Source organism: Trifolium pratense, linkage group LG2 (genome assembly GCF_020283565.1).
Source record: "Trifolium pratense cultivar HEN17-A07 linkage group LG2, ARS_RC_1.1, whole genome shotgun sequence".
NCBI lineage: Eukaryota > Viridiplantae > Streptophyta > Magnoliopsida > Fabales > Fabaceae > Trifolium > Trifolium pratense.
The window spans coordinates 18,331,338-18,349,709 of NC_060060.1; the positions used below are offsets into that span (position 1 = coordinate 18,331,338).

The following is an 18,372-nucleotide window of genomic DNA, read 5'->3' on the forward strand; positions in this document are numbered from 1 at the left end:
TTTTGTCACATCAACCGTAGACCATGTCATAGACATTAGGCCGTTTTATGCTTTTAACTCGAATAATGTTAATAGCATAAAACGTCTACCTTCTATGGAAAAAAAAAACCTCTAGCTTCTATAAAAACAAACCCACAAATCTCAAATGTTAAAGCATGAAAAAAAAAAAAAAAACCCTTCTATGAAAGAGCTTGCCTTTTCTTCTTGTACATATACATCCGCATTTTTTTTTGTGGTCCATTTACGTTAATAATCTCCATAAATGAAGAGAGTGTGCATGGGAAAGGTTACCACACTACTAAAAAATTGTCATTTTTAGACGGAATTTCATGCAAATTTAAAATAGATTTAAGACACGTTTCACACAGATTTAGGATGAAATGTTATTTTTAGATGAATTTCAAACAGATTGTGTCATGTCCGAAAAACCTTTATTTCTAATTGTATATCCCGTCCCAAGATTCGTCCCAAACACATTTTGGGTTTATTTAATTTATGAAAATTTTGTTTTTGATTTATTTTTCATTGAAGAATTTTGACAAATTTTCGATGATATATTGTGAGCATCTATTAAATTTCTATATGTTTTTTTCTAACAGCAAATTTTATTTAACAACTGGATCCTTGTTCAAGGCGAACAAAGATCGATAATTTAGAAAATACAAATTAAAAGTGTCGTATATAGGTGAAACACCCGAAAATAAACACCATAATATGTACATATCTATAATCTATAATATGTACATATCTCTCATTATAACACTCATTCACTTTTTTTTTATTACAAAGAGGGACTTAGCCCGAGAAAGAGATTACATCAAAATTAAACGAGGGGTAGTTATACCTAAAATATAAGCTAAAAGCAAATGACTAATATTACCAGGACAAACACCAAAGAACACACTCCCTACATCCATATTACAACCATAATGTGTCCACGCATTGATTTGCTTCGCGATACAAACGATGCACCGCTATCTCCCAATCCAAAGAAAGCAATCTCCGAATCTTTTCAACCAGAGTTCTACCTCTCAAACTCCCTCTTCCATTCGAAGTAAGCACTTGAACTACCACCATAGAATCCACATGCTTCAACACGAAGAAAATTTATTCTTCGAGCAACCTGAAGTCCCTCGTACACTCCCCACAACTCTGCTACATAAGTTGTAACATGTCCGACATATTTAACAAAACCTCCCAACCATCCTCCATTGCTTCCTCTAATAATGCCACCACAACCAATACGAGCATCTTCTCCACGCCAGCAGTCTGTATTTAACCTTACCCATCACTCATTCACTTCAATTTCAACAATATTTGTGTTTGTCTGTGCTTGTGTTGATGATTGTGTTTCACTTGGAAGAGTTTTGTTTTAACTTTTAATAGGTTGGGGATGGTTTTATTTTTCCTAAATTTGGATGAAAGATTGAAGCTTAAGATGAGTTTGATATTAATTTGTGATCTATTATGTTTTTATTTTTTCAAGAAGATAAAGTGTTTCTCTATCTTGTCATCATTTTTGTCCCTCGCCAATGTTAACATCACACATAAGCATCTAACATGACAAAATAATGGGATACAATATCTTAACACCACACACCAATTTAAAGTTCTGGACTAATTTGCCTAATGAATCAACAATGGAGTTTTTAATAATTCTTATTGATTCAGGGACTTTATTAAAAAAAAATCTGATGAAATACATTTCAACACACCAACAAAGATTAAGAAGAGCACACTTTATCTCCAAAAGAAGAGCACACTTTGTTCCCCTCCATGTACTCCAAAGTCCAAAGTTTCATTGCAAGGTATCGTCTCATAGATTCATTCATCTTCATTACATGTTATAAATATAAACACACTAAAAGTTTCACTATTTGCCATGGTAATCACAAATCTAGAATACGTGAAGCATTCTCAACATCAACTTCAGAGTGAGAATACAAATGGACAATGAAAACTATGAACAGGTCGAGATACAATTTCTTAAAAGGAGCCATAGAAAGATTTGAAATTTGAGAGGGATCTTTAATGGCCATACACCCTTCTAGTTTCTAAAAACATGCAAAAGACTGGTGTCTAGTGTCTATCAATTATCAAGCTATCCGTATAACTGTTAAGCAAATTTTACTTGGTCTCGATTTCATAGATAGATTTCCACAAAGTACATCTTGAACAATAGACAGAATATGAATGTAACATTCCACTTGAACATCATGTTCTAAACAATCCACTCGAGCAAACAATTATTGTACATAGATTTATCTAACAAACAATCCACTTAAGACTCCATATTGTTAAAAATCTACTGTCACAGTCATTTTATGAAACAAAGTTCCAACAACTAGAGTTTCTGTGTACTATTATCAACTCTGAGTAGAAAAAGATATACAAGTCAAAAAAGTTAGGGGGACCCTTGATACCCTGCGACTGGACAAAAAATTAAATCAAATAAGGGTTATTCCCCGGTGGTAAGCAATCACAAAAATGGAATTTTCCTTGTTTCACATGGTATTTTCACAGATCATTTCTCCGTATACAATTGCTCCGTCCCAATTCTCAGAACTACACAAGGTTTATTTTCTTCTGCATTGAACATCTGTCTACAGCATGGTTCATCAGAGGACAACAGACACCCTGAAAAGTGAGCATTGAAATGTTCATCATTCCATGATAATAGGTTCCTCACTTCCTCTGAAACAGAAAAACCATTGCAAACATCACTAATAGAATTCCGACAGAAGAGTCTAATTCAACTCCACAAAACCAACTAATAAGGTGAAGACTGTCATAAGAGTCATATCATTGGTCAATGTGAGATCTTCAGACACACCCTTTTATCCATAATTGGACATCTCAAGCATGAACTTTTCATGAATTGACATCTACAAGTGGCCCAACGAATGGGTGGTCTAAAAACATATTTAGGCGAGACTGTAATACCATTATCAAGTGAGATCTACATCACTTTTGACTATTGAGTATAGCCCAGTAATGAGCCTATCACAAATTTCAGACAATGGCAATTTTTTCTAATTTCAATATGCTACAGCACCGCAATAAGCTGCTACTGACAACACTGATCTCTACAACTACAAAAAGCCTTAAATGGTTAAAGAAAAATAATTATGATGATAAATTGATAATTTATTGTTTGACTGGAAAGTCATGATGGTTGTTTCAACATTAATAGACGGTTTTATTTTTTTAATGGAAAATTATAATATTTAGGTGTTAGTAATGCTAGGGGAGAATCAAATCCACATCACCTTATTTCTCCAACCCCTATGTTTATGCCCCCCAAACCATCAAATGAGCTTATCACTCAAAAAATAGCCATCATACTCATATGAAAGAAAATGAAGTATGGTAAAATAAATATGGAGTGTAGAGTTATCTAATTCGACTTTCTAAAACATCTTTTTATTTTTTTCCCTAAAGAGACAATTTAGCAGCCTCAAACAAATCACTTCCTTAAGAGTATGTTAACTTTCTAGATAATAGACTGTGCGTTATATAAGGAGTGTATCGCTATTCACTACCAATTCTATGGCACAACCACTAACACCTTACACCTACACTCATCCTTTTTGTTTCATAAATTAACACAGCTGCTTCCCCGACCCTCTCACTCTCAAATTATAATTACAAACAGAAGTAAATAGACATTCAATTGTTTACCATTGTAGGAGAAAATTTGGGGCAGCTGAACTCAACTTCCAGTAACAGGTCTTCGTTTCATCACCAAATCATCAGCTGAGTAGTAGTCGGCAATGAGCCGGTACATGTATGATGGATTATGCCCGCCTCTGAGAAGAAGTTCCAAACCAGCAAAAGCAGAGAAAGAAACCAATTAGTTAGTACACATTTTCTAATGTCAATTACCAAGAAAAGCTAGTTTTCTAACAGTTACAGTTCAACTTACGTGTCAGTAATAAAGAGACTAACGAGTTTTGGTGGCACATAATCAAATGTTGGGTTAACGACATGAAGAGAACCTCCACCACTCGCAGAATCCATGCAATCTGAGAACTCACCAAAGTCAAGTAGCTCAGACGGGGATCTCAGCTCATTCAATAGGACTTCAGGATTGTGCGGATACAGAGGGCACAACTGTCAATAAGATAAAGAAACATTCAACAAAAGCCTAACATTTGGTAACTGTTACGAGGAACCAGATCAAAATTCAATTCCAAAACATGGTTATGGCACCAAAGTTTCCTTGCTAGCAATTAACAGAAAGCCTGGAGATATTGTGTATTGGTAACACATCTTAACTGAATCAATGCAAGACTCGAAATCCTAATTAAAAAGGAATTAAATCATGATAATAACTAACATTATACAAAAACTAATCTCCAGTGATTGTCTAAGATACTCTAAGATAATATCAAGCTATTATACGATATTTTTAAACCGTAACATTTTTTACAAGACATTTTTTTTAAAACTACTACATCCTCATAGCTCTTTAATGCATAATAAGTTTTCTAAGTAAGATTGGTCAAAAAAGAAAGTTTTCTAAGTAGGGAAAACAAGTATCAAAATGTTAATGAACATTTATTTTGGTTTGATTGTTCATAATTGGTTAACTATCTTAATGACTATCCTTCGTTTCTACTAAAATAGAAAGGTAAAAAGCTCCACTAGTGTCACTGTTAGGATTTAGAATAAGGATTTTAGTTAGGAAAGTTAGTTAGTTAATTGTTCAGTTATAGAGTATTGGAATAAATAGGGGAATACAATGATAGAGGTAACTATCATTGAGTGCTGTAAACTTTGGTGAATTGAGTAGTAACTCGATTGTAGAAAGGGGAAACCCTTGGAGGAGAGATTTCTCTCGAATTTTGTCTATCGTTCGTTCGTTTCTTAATCTTTCAATAAAATAGTTCTTTCCTTTGAATTCAATTCCTTGGTACAAGTCACATACCGGTATAAATATGAAATATCATATCTGAATTATCAAATAATGTTAGGTGATTATTCATCTTGAAATGCAATAATACAAGTTAAAAAAACAACACATTGATTAAAGATTTTGATTCTGATATTTTAGTTTACAAAATTGTAAAATTTATGTGGAAAAAACATGCTGAATTCTTTGCTTCACGTAGTTTTGGTCTATAATCAGATTTCTGTATTTAACAAAACAAAAATAATCAAGCCATAGTTTTGGTCTATAATCAGATTTCTGTATTTAACAAAACAAAAATAATCAAGAGAAGATTTGGTAAACTATAATTGTGAGGTAGATTTATATTATAACTCAGCATTTCACCTTGTGACTTCCAGCAAGTACAACAAAAGGAACAGCATGCCTTTGAGCTGCAAGTGCAACCATATTTAATCCAACTGGGGCAATGACTCCACCATTAGCCATGACAGCATGGGCTCCAATGATAACCTATATAATGGCAGGATTTTTACATATATTCAATCAGGAATAACTCCAACACTTACCATGTCAGCTTGGTAAGTTGAAATCAAATAAAATTTTGCATAAGAATGGAGGGATTTTCACATACCATGTTCACTCGGGAAATCATGGCAAAAACTGCAGAATCAGTAATCACTGTGGTCTGTAAGCCTCTAGCAGCCAATTCTTTTGCAAGGAGATGTCCTTGATATCTGATTGCATGTAACGTCCACATTAATTAGTCATATGAATAGTATAAAGAAATCAATTGCTAATTGAACATCACCGTCAACTGCATATGTGAGACTGCCACTACTACCAACCTTGGGGCACCTTCTGCAACAAAGACCTTAAATGATCTCTTTTTCTCCTTTGCAGCACAAAGAAATTCCAAAACTGTCTTTGAACTACCTAGCGTTAATATTACCTCACTGAAAATTATGGAAACAAAGTGTAAACAAATAAGACAAAGGAATAAAAAATTCTTCTATCTTCAAAAGAAAATAAAGAAAAAGATCATCCTATTCCTATCTATCAAGACATGATATAATCCCATAAATCAACCGAACACTTGTATTGGTTAATTAAGATGAGGGAACATGAAATAATAACAATAATAACATGTTAAGAGCCAAATGTTAGTCATGTAGATGTAGATAAGCAACATACAACATAGATGGACAAAATAGTTCATTTTCCAAATAAACAAAAAAAAAAAAAAACCAAACCACATCAAAGTTATTCTCAAAAAGATAAAATAATGACAGCTTGGCTGTTTGATGTGTAAACTACGTGGCATTTATTGAACAAATGTATAATGTTTTAAGTTAATATTAAGTACTGTAAAAAAAAAATTAATATTAAGTAATGTACTTGAAAATTACTCTTTGACCAATTATATCAGCCAATAGTATGTATCCTCAGAAATACACCGTCATCGCGTATTATAAAATAACTAATCATTACGTTTTTGTTTTACATTCAAGACCAATACCTCAAAACCATGCTTTTACATGAAGGTAATGCGATCTCCGCAGGAAACTAGAAAGTAAGAAAGATCAAACAAACAGCCTCCATGATAAGCTTTAAGTAAAGTGTGGCTTGATAAATTTAACCATATAAATAGTTAAATCAAATTATGTGGGATCTTACAGTTTTATCAATCTTTGTGATTTCAGTCCAATCCTCACTACTACTAAAATAATATAGAAAACACAAAAACACAGCACCAAACTTTTAAAATAGACACAGTTACTTATCTAATTGTTAAAAAAAAACAATGACAGTTTAGTTTATGATTAAGAAATTTAACCATCTAGAAATAGTTGTATGTTCACCATATGGCATAGTATAGAATACTCTACTCAAGAAGCAAAAGCTTTCAATCAACCATGTGGAGAATTCTTGGGTATTGAAATAATTTATCAATGTCTATTTAGCCAAGAGTAAGAAATCTTAGCATTGGCCACAAAATAAATAGAATGACTCTTAAAAAATTGGCAAGCAAATATGTACAAATATCCATATAAGCCTTTCAGAGCCACTGACCAACCTTGCCTATGGTGAGCAGATGTAAAATGTTTTCAAACAAGCAAGCACTCAAACAGGCAAAAGATAAACACACACATCTTAGAGTATATAAAGGTAAAACTAACTTTTGATGAATGTGCTCTACTGCTTGTTCAGCTATTTGTTCATAGCAAGTAGATATGTCTTGAATTAGTTCATTAACTGCTTCAATGACATCATGCTTCAACTTCCGACCTCTTGAACCCTTATCAACAGCTGAAACAAAGAAAAACAAAAGTCAAACTTAAAATGACAAAAGCAATTGAATATCAGAACTGAAAAAATGTCACTAGAATGAAAAAAAATAAAGGGCGGCCAGTGAACGATGCTCGCTCCCACCAAGTGGAGTTTGGGAAGCGTAGATGTATGCAATCTTGCCCCCACAGGCAGAGAGGCAGTGTCCAACATTTGAACTTGTGACCTCAAAGTCGCAAGGCAGCAGCATTTCATTGTGCAAAGGCTTGCCATAAGCAAGCAGGAATTGATAATAAACAATAATCAGTGTTCAACAACTAAAGTATATAGTAACGTCAATGAGGCATTTTGATGATTTTAAAAAAAAGCGAGGAAACTTATTATATATAAGCATTAATTATATCCAAAAAATTTATCTATATTAAAAACAAAACATGTGTCTAATTATGAATTTTTGCAAGCAAAAGCTGAAATAAAAAGCAGAAGTAAATTTTTTTCTTCACTGCATATCAAGTATAAATACAAGCAAGATTCCCTTCAGATCAAGTTGGAAGGAAAAGAAAAGAAAAATATAACATGGTCAACAATACTCATACTCACATCTACTTTTCCCTTCAGAATCACCCCCTGAAGAAGATGTGTGTGGAATGGCGGCTGAAATAGGTGCATCCTCTAGAAGAGTTTGCAATGATGGTGGGCGCAAGGTGCTTCTTGCAGCAGCTGCAACAGCGGCAGCAGATAAAACAGGATAATCATCTCGCTCCACGTCATCTTCATCATCACTTACAGCTGATAGCTCCAAACCAGATATAGCAGCTGTGGCAAGGGAAAGATCTTCCTCCCTTATAATGTGCAAAACACGCCTTGCAATATTCCCCACAGCAAGCTCTGCAATCACATACATAACATTTTATGATAGCCAAACAATAAATCAACCTCTATTATCCACAAATCACAGTAAACCACTGTGTGTGACGATGTAACCATAAAAAATTTATGAACAAAAAAGTATTAAAAAAATCTTGTAATAATCATGAGTATTTTAAACAGAGCTACTTGTATAATTTAAAACTACCTTTGGCATCTTACTTTTTCAAAAATTCTCTTATTTAATGATAGAATCAACTGGCATCTATGGAAAATAATTAGAAGAAAAAAAAACAGGAACTTATTGTTAATCCCTCAGAACAATGTGATCATGAGCAATGAATGAGTACATTTTTTAGGGGCCATTTGAGAGTGCGTCATCTCTATTTAGTAAATTCTATTACAAAAGATGGTAATTACAGCTTACATTCAATTAGTTTCCCCTTACTCTCCCCCCTCCTTTCACATATACATTTCTGATAAAAGGCCCCCTATCATTTAACTGTTCAATAAACACTTACAAGCCCGTAAAAACTTTATCATAAGTAAAGAACCATACAAGCTATTAATTAATTCAAACTTAGGAAATCATGCAGCAATAAGCCCAAAAATACATACTTGACTTCCATAAAGACAACAAACATAATGCTTAATTGTAGTTTAACAAGAGCAAAAACTTCATCTCAGCATACCAACAGGGTTAGCAGCGATAAGCTTCTCCCCCACAGCCCTTACTGCATTAATCAGAGCTGTAGCCTGGTTTGTTTGAGGCACCCTTTGCTGTGAAATCACAGACCGAAGCAACTCTGCTGTCTGCTTTGCTGTGGCCTGAGAACCTTCAATTTTACTAGCATCACACATCAATAAATAAATAAATAAATAAGAAAGACAACAAACACAACCAGAGAGAGGGAGAGAAAAAAAAAAGAAAGAAAAAAACAGTTCAAAAGTCATAAAATGTTCCTAATACACAATTCACTGAAACGGTGCCAATGAAGAAACAATTTACCGTTTTTTAAGCTGATTCACAAATTCATTAACAAGTTTGTGAACATCCGGCATTTTGGTGCCAACCTGAAAAAGGGGTAAAAAAACTATTTTATTTATATAAATACAAGTAAAATGGTAACCTAAAATAGCATTACAAAACCAAGTGTCATTGAGTTGAAATGACTTCTATTTTCTTCTAGTTTTTCAAATTATCAAGTTCTCCCAAAAACCAAACAAATGGAGAGGGTGATTGCCTATGAAATATTGAGGGAAAAATGATAATAAGTAGGGGTGTTTGTAGTACAGGTTGGGATAGCGGTATTCGTGGTTCATGAACCGAAAGGTTTTAAAAAAACAGTCCGTTACCGCAAAAAACGGCCACAACAAAACGGTATAGGTAGCTTGTGTTACCATTTTTATAGCTTGAAAAAAAAAAAAATCACGCTGATACGGCCCTGACGAAACGCCATTATGGCCGCGACAAAATGCTAATAGATAGAGACTTCCGTTTTTTTATTGAAATGAATAACAATCACATTTTTTGTACAAATATGAACATAAATTACAAAGTGTTATCTCCTTTTAACTCTTTCCTAGTTCAACACTTCACATTTATCTCTAATTTGAAATTGTTATACATATATGATAGTATTGATAAGATTTGTGCGATATTGTGATTAATTCATAACGTGAACGCAACATCCGTAACGGCCGAAATCCTAAAATTCTCAACGCGACTGCGATCACGACTGCTGTTTAAAACCTTTGCTGAACTGAATTGTATAATTCTTCAAACCAGTGAGTTCAGTTCTAAACCAGTTCTGAACCAGTTAATTTCTACAAACCGGTTTAGTTCAGTTAAACCAGTTTTGAACCCGTTTTTCTGTTGAAACCAGATTATCTTTTATTTCCATACACATTCTCACATGCACACAATGAAAGACTCAACCAACGAATTGAAATAAACAACAAAAAAATCATTCGCCAACTATTTCATGGACTAATTCATCAACTTCAACGTTAATTTCATTTTAATTCTGTAATATATATTTAAATTTCATTGTATAACAATTCGTTAATCGATACTGTGTTGAATCAGTTTCAATCTACCTCTATGCCAAACCTACAAAGCTATGCCAAACCTACAAAGCTGAGTTTGAATTGATAAATAAAATAATTTGTTGTATGAAAAAGCAATTTTGATCTGTAAAGCCGAAACGGAAAATCAACAAGAACCAAAAGGAAATTATTTCGCCGCCGGCGAGTTTGAAGTCGACATTAGTGACGAAAACAATCAGAACCTGTGGTTAGAGTAGCGGTCGGAGAGGAAGCGGTGTATTCGACGGAAGACACGACGGGAGAGGTACTTTCGACGATTGCGGTGGAATAAGAATCAGATTTGGGGAGAGTGTGTGAGAGAATCTGTGTATTCGATAGGGGGAAAAAAGTTCCTACATTAAAATTGAGAAAAAGGAAAAAACCTGGACGGAATTTCTCACTGTTTCTGGCTGTCGACGACCAACTCCGCCTGCGTTTTCCGGCGAAGCTGATTTCCGAACGACTCCGACTGGTGTTTCTGATACTAACGCAAAGCTGATGGAACTACTGCGTTTTGTTATTTTAGTAGGGTTTTATATAAAATATAAAATAAAACAAAATAACAAAACGAATGAATAAATTAAAGCATTAAATATGATTTTAGTCCCGGGAATGGATGTAATTTATACTTGAGAGAATAAAGTGTGGTTTATTACCATTGATCAAGAGAGAAAAACATATAAAAATTTAGAAAAAATGAATTTAGATGGTGTTAGATTACACTTTATTCTATCAAGTGTAAATCACACTTGAGAGAATTCATTTTCTTTAATCCCTACGTTTAATTGTATATTTTTTTTATTGTAAAAAAATATCCCATATTTTTTCCCGTCACCCTTAGTTCCTACTGTTAGTTTTTTCCTTGTCAGCAAATGGAACTGCCATGTAGACATGTCATGTGTTAAAAAAAAGTTAAAATTAAGGGTTAGTCGGTGACAATATTTTTTTTAAAAAAAATTATTTTCATCTTCTTCCCTCTCCTTGTTTTTTTTTTATTTTTTATCTTCATCATGTGTTTATAAATTCATCCAACAAAATAAAAAATTAATAGAAGAAGAAAAAATCCAATAACAACAACTAGGGGTGGACAACAGGCCGGGTTGGGTCGGTATGGGACCAAAACCTCAAACCAGCCCAATCCGCGGGTGGAAACCTCTGGCCCATATCAACTCAAAATCCATTAACGGTTTGGGCGGGTTGGGTTTAAGCGGGTTGCGGGCCAGACGGATGGTTTTATATGGTTTGGGCCGATTGCAGCCCAATTGATTTTTTATTTTATTTTTTTGTTTAATTGGTTTTTTTTTTGTTTAATGGGCCTATTTTCAAGTTTTTTTTTGTAACAGTCCAATTTTGAACAGTACAACCAAAATAGGCATTTTTTTAATATATGATCACAACTTAAATTATAAACATAACATAAAGTAAATATCACATTCATCAATATGACAACCATATTAGCAAAGTCAACCCAACACATACAAAGCAAGTCATAATTAAGCCATATTAGGTCCAAGGCCAGGGGGCTTTACAGTTTACACAAACTAATGAGCTGTTTATAAACATAGATTACAACCATTAAGGCATAAACCATCAACATGATGAATTTCCAGATCAAGCAGTCTGACACAATAATTTCACACAGCCTATATATATATATATATATATATATATATATATATATATATATATATAAAAAGCTGGCTAAAGTCCAATGCGCAGCTAAACAACACAGCCAAACATTATCAACATAACCTCATCCAAATTAACAAATAAATGGATTTTACAATGCTTTAGAAGTAGTAGCACTGCAAGCAGATGATGTTCAACACATGTAAAAGAACGTTGTTGCTGCACAAGTGAAAGTGAAGCAATATATATTAGTTATCTATGCGATAATGTTTTTTCAAACTTAACTAATAAACCAAAATATATAATTAATTTATAAAGGAATGTCAAATTAACCCATCAAACCATGAAAATTAGGAACGTTGGGCAGACCAATATTAAAAGACTAATATCCTCATACCCAAGGGACTCCACAATGTGTAAAGTTACCATTTATCAACGTTCCAAAGTAAGCAGTAGTTCCTCTGTTCTTGCTGCCATTTAGTTAGCTTCTACTTTGCAACTGCTAGATTTGGTAGTTTGAATTAAAACTTTGATTTAGTTAGCTTCTACTTTGCACAAGTTGAGGGAAACTGATCCGTAATTGATATATGTAGTACTTGCTTACCTATTTTTAGTTTTACTTGTTTATGACTTCTATTAAGAGTTAGTGTATTTTTACTATTCCTTGACTTTACAGCATCCTAGGCTATTTGTTAGTATTTCTAGTCATTAGAAGTTCCTAGACATCGAATGTAATTGTTGCAGCTTCATGAAGGTGTGATGTGATCTTCTTTCAGACACACAATTTTTTTACATATTTCAATAACTTAATATTCACATTGATCCAAAAAAAATTAACCCATCAAACTTACCATTTACTAATCTTCATCATATTTCACTAGGCAGCTAAGCATTTATCAGCGTTCAAAATCACATGGAGCCAAGCTCACAAGCAGGCTACATTCCAAAATGCGAGGTTCAAAAGAGTGGCATGTGATGTTTGAGTCATATGTGACTCCAAAATATCAAAAAAATGCATCCCTACAAGTAATTAAATTAAATTAGTATATATAAATAAAAATTAATGAAGTACATAAAATAAGAGAAAGAGATAGACAAAAAATTGAATTGTGTACCATAAAAGGGAATAAAACAGAAGGTCCAGCTGCTGGAAGTGCTTCACCAGCAGTACCAGACCGAGATGCCCCACTTGTTCTAACTCCAACCGAGGGATTCAACCAACTTTGAGTACATATCAAAGCCTCTACCATACGTGCGCTCAATGAACTCCAACATGTGTTTAGAACACTACCACCTTTGCTAAATGTGCTCTCAGATGAAACCCTTGACACATTTCCTATTCTCCATTCCCTCAATACCTCTTCAACTTTTCTTTCAATTGAGTCCTCTTTGTCATCTAGAATTAAAGTGAAACTAATGATTCGTTTTTTATCATTCCCATCATTGTCAGTGAAGAAGACAGTAATGACCAAGTAACTAAGTTTTTGAGGTGATGTCCAACGATCTGTGGTTAAGGCTAAACTAGTGCAATTAGTTTTGAAAAATGTCTTGAGCTTCAGTTTTTCAGTCAAATAAAGTTTATAACAATCCTTAGCAATAGTCCTCCGTGAAGGGGCAGTGAATTGTGGTTGTAACTGTCTACCCCATTGTCTAAACCCCTCACTTCCTACACATCTAAATGCATTTTCATTACTGAGAACAAAATGTGTAATGACTTTTCTACACTCATCCATATTGAATATTTGGCTTTGTGATTGTGGTTCAGCAGATTCTGAAACAATTATAATAAATTAAATGTTTTAGATTTGTAAACTATTAATTTATGGCAAAAGAAACATAATGTGTTTTTAAATATTGATATAACCTTGTGTGCTCCCAGTCCAAGTTCCTTGCAAGATCCTAGCTCTTTGCGCCATCTATCAACATAAAAAGAAAAACATGTTTCAAAACATGCTTACAATCAAAACTAAAACAAAAAAAAAAAGAAACTAATTACATGTGTTTTCTTTAAAAAATTCTTAATCAAATGACTAAGCATCAACTAATGATAATAAACAAGATAAGTGTAAAAAGAGGGAAACAGAGGAATAAAAAAACATCTGATATTTTTTTTTAGCAGCAAAAAAGATTTTATTGAAACTACTCACCAAATCATAAGACATGATTTGAGAGCATATAGTTACAACAAGAAAAAGAAAAACAGAACAGTAAAACAAACAAGGCTAACAAACACAGGTAGCCAAATAACAACAATCAAATAACAACAGTCAAATAACAAACATAGCAGAAAAGCAAGGGGTAACAGGAAACAAAAAACATCTGATGAATTAAAAAAGAGCAAATTAACATGGTAACAATGGATCAAAAACAGAAGAAAACACAATAAACTGAGAATCATCTATGAAAATCATTAAAGAACTATCCTTGTAATAATAAGGAACAAATAGAAAACAAATAATACTAAAAAAGCAACAAACAAATAAACATTGTTATTACCTTTCAAGAACAGGATAATAAAAACTCTCAGTCAGGGAAACAAAGTAATAAAAACTATAACACTTAAACCAGATAAAACTAGATACAAGAACGGGATAATATGATAGTAACAAAACCAACCACAAATGTTCAAGGAAATATATCATAAATAAATCCAATAACATAGATAAGTTCAAAAACAAAGAATTTTAAGTTTGAATAACAAGTTGTGATGATTTTAAAAATTACAGAAAATAATAACAACTTTGAATAACAAACCCTAAATCAAAAATCCTAAAAATCGAGTGAAGAAGAATGAGAATGGCGAAATATAGAAGATTGAGAAGGATGAAAAAGAATGAAGAACACAGACAGAGATATCTCTTGGAAAGAAAAGGTGTGATACATCTTCTTGCAAAGAAAACCATTGAATAAAGAAATAAAACACAAAGAAAGAAAGGCTGATAATCGTACCTTCTTTGAAGACGGTGGTGGATCGAAGTTTCAGATCTTCACTGTTCTCTCTGTGGATGTGGCGCTGTGCTAGGGTTTGAGATTGGAGAGAAAGATGCGTTGTTAAGGTGAATACGCGTATAAGTTAACCAATAACATAAATAATTAAAATAAAAATAAAAACTGAGTAAGTGGTACGGGTCGGTTCGGGTACCCGTGGATCCCATTTATAGAACCGGACCCGATCGCATGGACTCCCTTGAACCCGTGAAACAGAACCGCAGGCTCAAAAAACCGCCCAGATCCGACCCAAATCATTTTTTTTTTCGGTTTCAAGTGGGCTGGGCTGGTTTTGCGGGTCTTGTCCACCCCTAAGTATAAGCAACATTTCTAACAGATCTGATGCATATTAGAGGTATGACAATATTTTAGTGGTAATAACCCACCATTTTTAATAATATTTTAGTTGTGGGCATATTAATAATATTAAATTTTTAAGAGGAGAAAAATCAAATTTGTAGATAACTGGCACTAACAGCCTATTGGAGGTCAAATGTAATGTTCCTATGGCCAACTGGTTGGGAGAGCTACACTTTGTCCGTTGGTTGGGAGACTATTGTGTATCATCATCACATGCCAGCTGTACCTTTGCCCTAAAGAATGACATAGTCTAGTCTAGGTAGGAGTAATGCTTTCAAATTTTCCCTTTCTCCCAAGTGCCTTTACTATATGAATTATCTCAACCCAAGTGCATCACATCACTCTCTTATATTCTTAAGCATATATCAAGATTATCTTTTTTAACTACTCTCTTATATTCTTGATGCACGGATCCGGTGCTGAGTAGTTAAATATTTATCTTTTTTAATAATAATAATAGGTTAAAGATCTAAAACAATTGAGCTGAATAGTTTCTAAACTTGAACTACTTTTGTTAGACTACTTTTGTTAGAGCAATAAAAAATTTCATATTGAACTAGAATCGAATTTTGGGTTGAACTAAGTTTTATCGAGTAGAAGTAATATGAGTTCGACTCGATTCATTTCTAACTCTATAGAAATGTAAACTCAAAAAAAAAAAGGAGAATGTAAAATCGGATGAGGATACGCAAAACTAATTAAAATAGATTGTAACACTAAATAGAAGGCAATTTATTAATATTCTTGTAATTGAGCCTAACTCAACATATAAAATCGGTTTATAAAGGGAGAATTGTCTCAACTTTATAAACACATATTCAGACCATCTCGCAACCGATGTGAGATTTCATAACAAATTGTTGGATATGCCTTGAAATCTCGGTAACAAGAAGTCAGAAAATCATGTTTTTTTGGAAGATTCTGCCTGCTCACGCCCAGGCGTGGGAGCTGGCGCCCAGGCGAGCAGAACTGAGATCAATTCTGCCTTCTCACGCCCAGGCGTGGGAGCTCACGCCCAGGCACATCGTGTTTTGACAGCATGAGTTGTTTTGTTGTTTTTGTGGGAAATTTTTTTTCTTAGAGGGTATTCTGACTTGGATTTATATTATTTTAAAATAGTTTTGTTACTAGTTTTTTGGCATATATTTTTCTATAAATAGGGATCACTTTATTCATAGAAAAATTGAGAGAGAAAGGGAGCAACAATGTAGGATTTTCAATTAGGATTTGCCGCCGACACAAAGCTAGGGTTTTAGAGAGAAACAATGGGGGTTGTCTCTTGGTATAACTCTAGGGTTGGGCAAAGGGGATTGATTACACATTGGGAAACACTTATCAAATTGAGTCTCTTGGCCACGGGAAGAGATTCGGGTTTTGGGTAGAATTAGGATTAATTCTTTTAACTCAAATGAGAATTTCTTTGTAAAATTACTCTTTGATATAGTGGAATGGAGTGGCTGCTCTCTCCCCCAGACTAGGTCATTCTTGGACCGAACTGGGTAAACAAATATCGTGTTTTTTCTTCTCCTTTATCTTGTTTATCGGTTATTATTATTATTGCTTATTCCATTTAATTATTGGTTGTCGTTCTATTGCTCCACACATCAAGTTCTTTATTTGTGTGATTTTATAGACGAATTCACAACACAAATCAAACATAAAAATTAAAGGATTTAACAACATACTCCGGTATAAGCAACATTTCTAACAGATCTGATGCATATTAGAGGTATGACAATATTTTAGTGGTAATAACCCACCATTTTTAATAATATTTTAGTTGTGGGCATATTAATGATATTAAATTTTTAAGAGGAGAAAAATCAAATTTGTAGATAACTGGCACTAACAGCCTATTGGAGGTCAAATGCAATGTTCCTATGGCCAGCTGGTTGGGAGAGCTACACTTTGTCCGTTGGTTGGGAGACTATTGTGTATCATCATCACATGTCAGCTGTACCTTTGCCCTAAAGAATGACATAGTCTAGTCTAGGTAGGAGTAATGCTTTCAAATTTTCCCTTTCTCCCAAGTGCCTTTACTATATGAATTATCTCAACCCAAGTGCATCACATCACTCTCTTATATTCTTAAGCATATATCAAGATTATCTTTTTTAACTACTCTCTTATATTCTTGATGCACGGATCCGGTGCTGAGTAGTTAAATATTTATCTTTTTTAATAATAATAATAGGTTAAAGATCTAAAACAATTGAGCTGAATAGTTTCTAAACTTGAACTACTTTTGTTAGACTACTTTTGTTAGAGCAATAAAAAATTTCATATTGAACTAGAATCGAATTTTGGGTTGAACAAAGTTTTATCGAGTAGAAGTAATATGAGTTCGACTCGGTTCATTTCTAACTCTATAGAAATGTAAACTCAAAAAAAAAAGAAAAAAAAGGAGAATGTAAAATCGGATGAGGATACGCAAAACTAATTAAAATAGATTGTAACACTAAATAGAAGGCAATTTATTAATATTCTTATAATTGAGCCTAACTTAACATATAAAATCGATTTATAAAGCGAGAATTGTCTCAACTTTATAAACACATATTCAGACCATCTCGCAACCGATGTGAGATTTCATAACAAATTGTTGGATATGCCTTGAAATATCGGTAACAAGAAGTCAGAAAATCATGTTTTTTTGGAAGATTTTGCCTGCTCACGCCCATGCGTGGGAGCTGGCGCCCAGGCGAGCAGAACTGAGATCAATTCTGCCTTCTCACGCCCAGGCGTGGGAGCTCACGCCCAGGCGCAGCACGTTTTGACAGCATGAGTTGTTTTGCTGTTTTTGTGGGAATTTTTTTTTCTTAGAGGGTATTCTGACTTGGATTTATATTATTTTAAAATAGATTTGTTACTAGTTTTTTGGCATATATTTTTCTATAAATAGGGATCACATTATTCATAGAAATATTGAGAGAGAAAGAGAGCAACAATGTAGGATTTTCAATTAGGATTTGCCGCCGACACAAAGCTAGGGTTTTAGAGAGAAACAATGGGGGTTGTCTCTTGGTATAACTCTAGGGTTGGGCAAAGGGGATTAATTACACATTGGGAAACACTTATCAAATTGAGTCTCCTGGCCACGGGAAGAGATTCGGGTTTTGGGTAGAATTAGGATTAATTCTTTTAACTCAAATGAGAATTTCTTTGTAAAATTACTCTTTGATATAGTGGAATGGAGTGGCTGCTCTCTCCCCCAGATTAGGTCATTCTTGGACCGAACTGGGTAAACAAATATCGTGTTT

General features: G+C 33.7%; 2 protein-coding genes across 7 annotated transcripts; both read right to left on the reverse strand.

The window, feature by feature from the left end:
• Positions 1–2,110: 2,110 nt before the first annotated feature.
• On the reverse strand, positions 2,111–10,697 carry LOC123903788 (translation initiation factor eIF-2B subunit beta). 6 transcript variants are annotated; one of them, XM_045953398.1, is made up of 11 exons: positions 10,519–10,697; positions 9,057–9,121; positions 8,740–8,894; positions 7,781–8,068; positions 7,072–7,201; positions 5,740–5,847; positions 5,526–5,628; positions 5,279–5,404; positions 3,926–4,113; positions 3,682–3,809; positions 2,111–2,637 (listed from the first exon to the last, which is right to left on the reverse strand). In XM_045953398.1, the coding sequence occupies exons 2-10, from the start codon at positions 9,107–9,109 to the stop codon at positions 3,713–3,715; spliced, it is 1,248 nt and encodes a 415-aa protein (XP_045809354.1). In that variant the 5' UTR covers positions 9,110–9,121; positions 10,519–10,697; the 3' UTR covers positions 2,111–2,637; positions 3,682–3,712. The 6 variants fall into 6 exon arrangements, with proteins under 6 accessions (XP_045809354.1, XP_045809355.1, XP_045809353.1 ...); XM_045953399.1 differs by having other exon boundaries at positions 10,537–10,686; XM_045953397.1 differs by having other exon boundaries at positions 2,111–2,694; positions 10,537–10,653.
• Positions 10,698–11,568: 871 nt separating this feature from the next.
• LOC123903789 (zinc finger BED domain-containing protein DAYSLEEPER-like) lies at positions 11,569–14,826 on the reverse strand. The gene is made up of 5 exons (XM_045953402.1): positions 14,714–14,826; positions 13,629–13,680; positions 12,880–13,535; positions 12,616–12,784; positions 11,569–11,983 (listed from the first exon to the last, which is right to left on the reverse strand). Exons 2-4 carry the CDS (start codon positions 13,678–13,680, stop codon positions 12,749–12,751), a joined length of 744 nt encoding a protein of 247 aa, XP_045809358.1. The 5' UTR covers positions 14,714–14,826; the 3' UTR covers positions 11,569–11,983; positions 12,616–12,748.
• Positions 14,827–18,372: the final 3,546 nt, after the last annotated feature.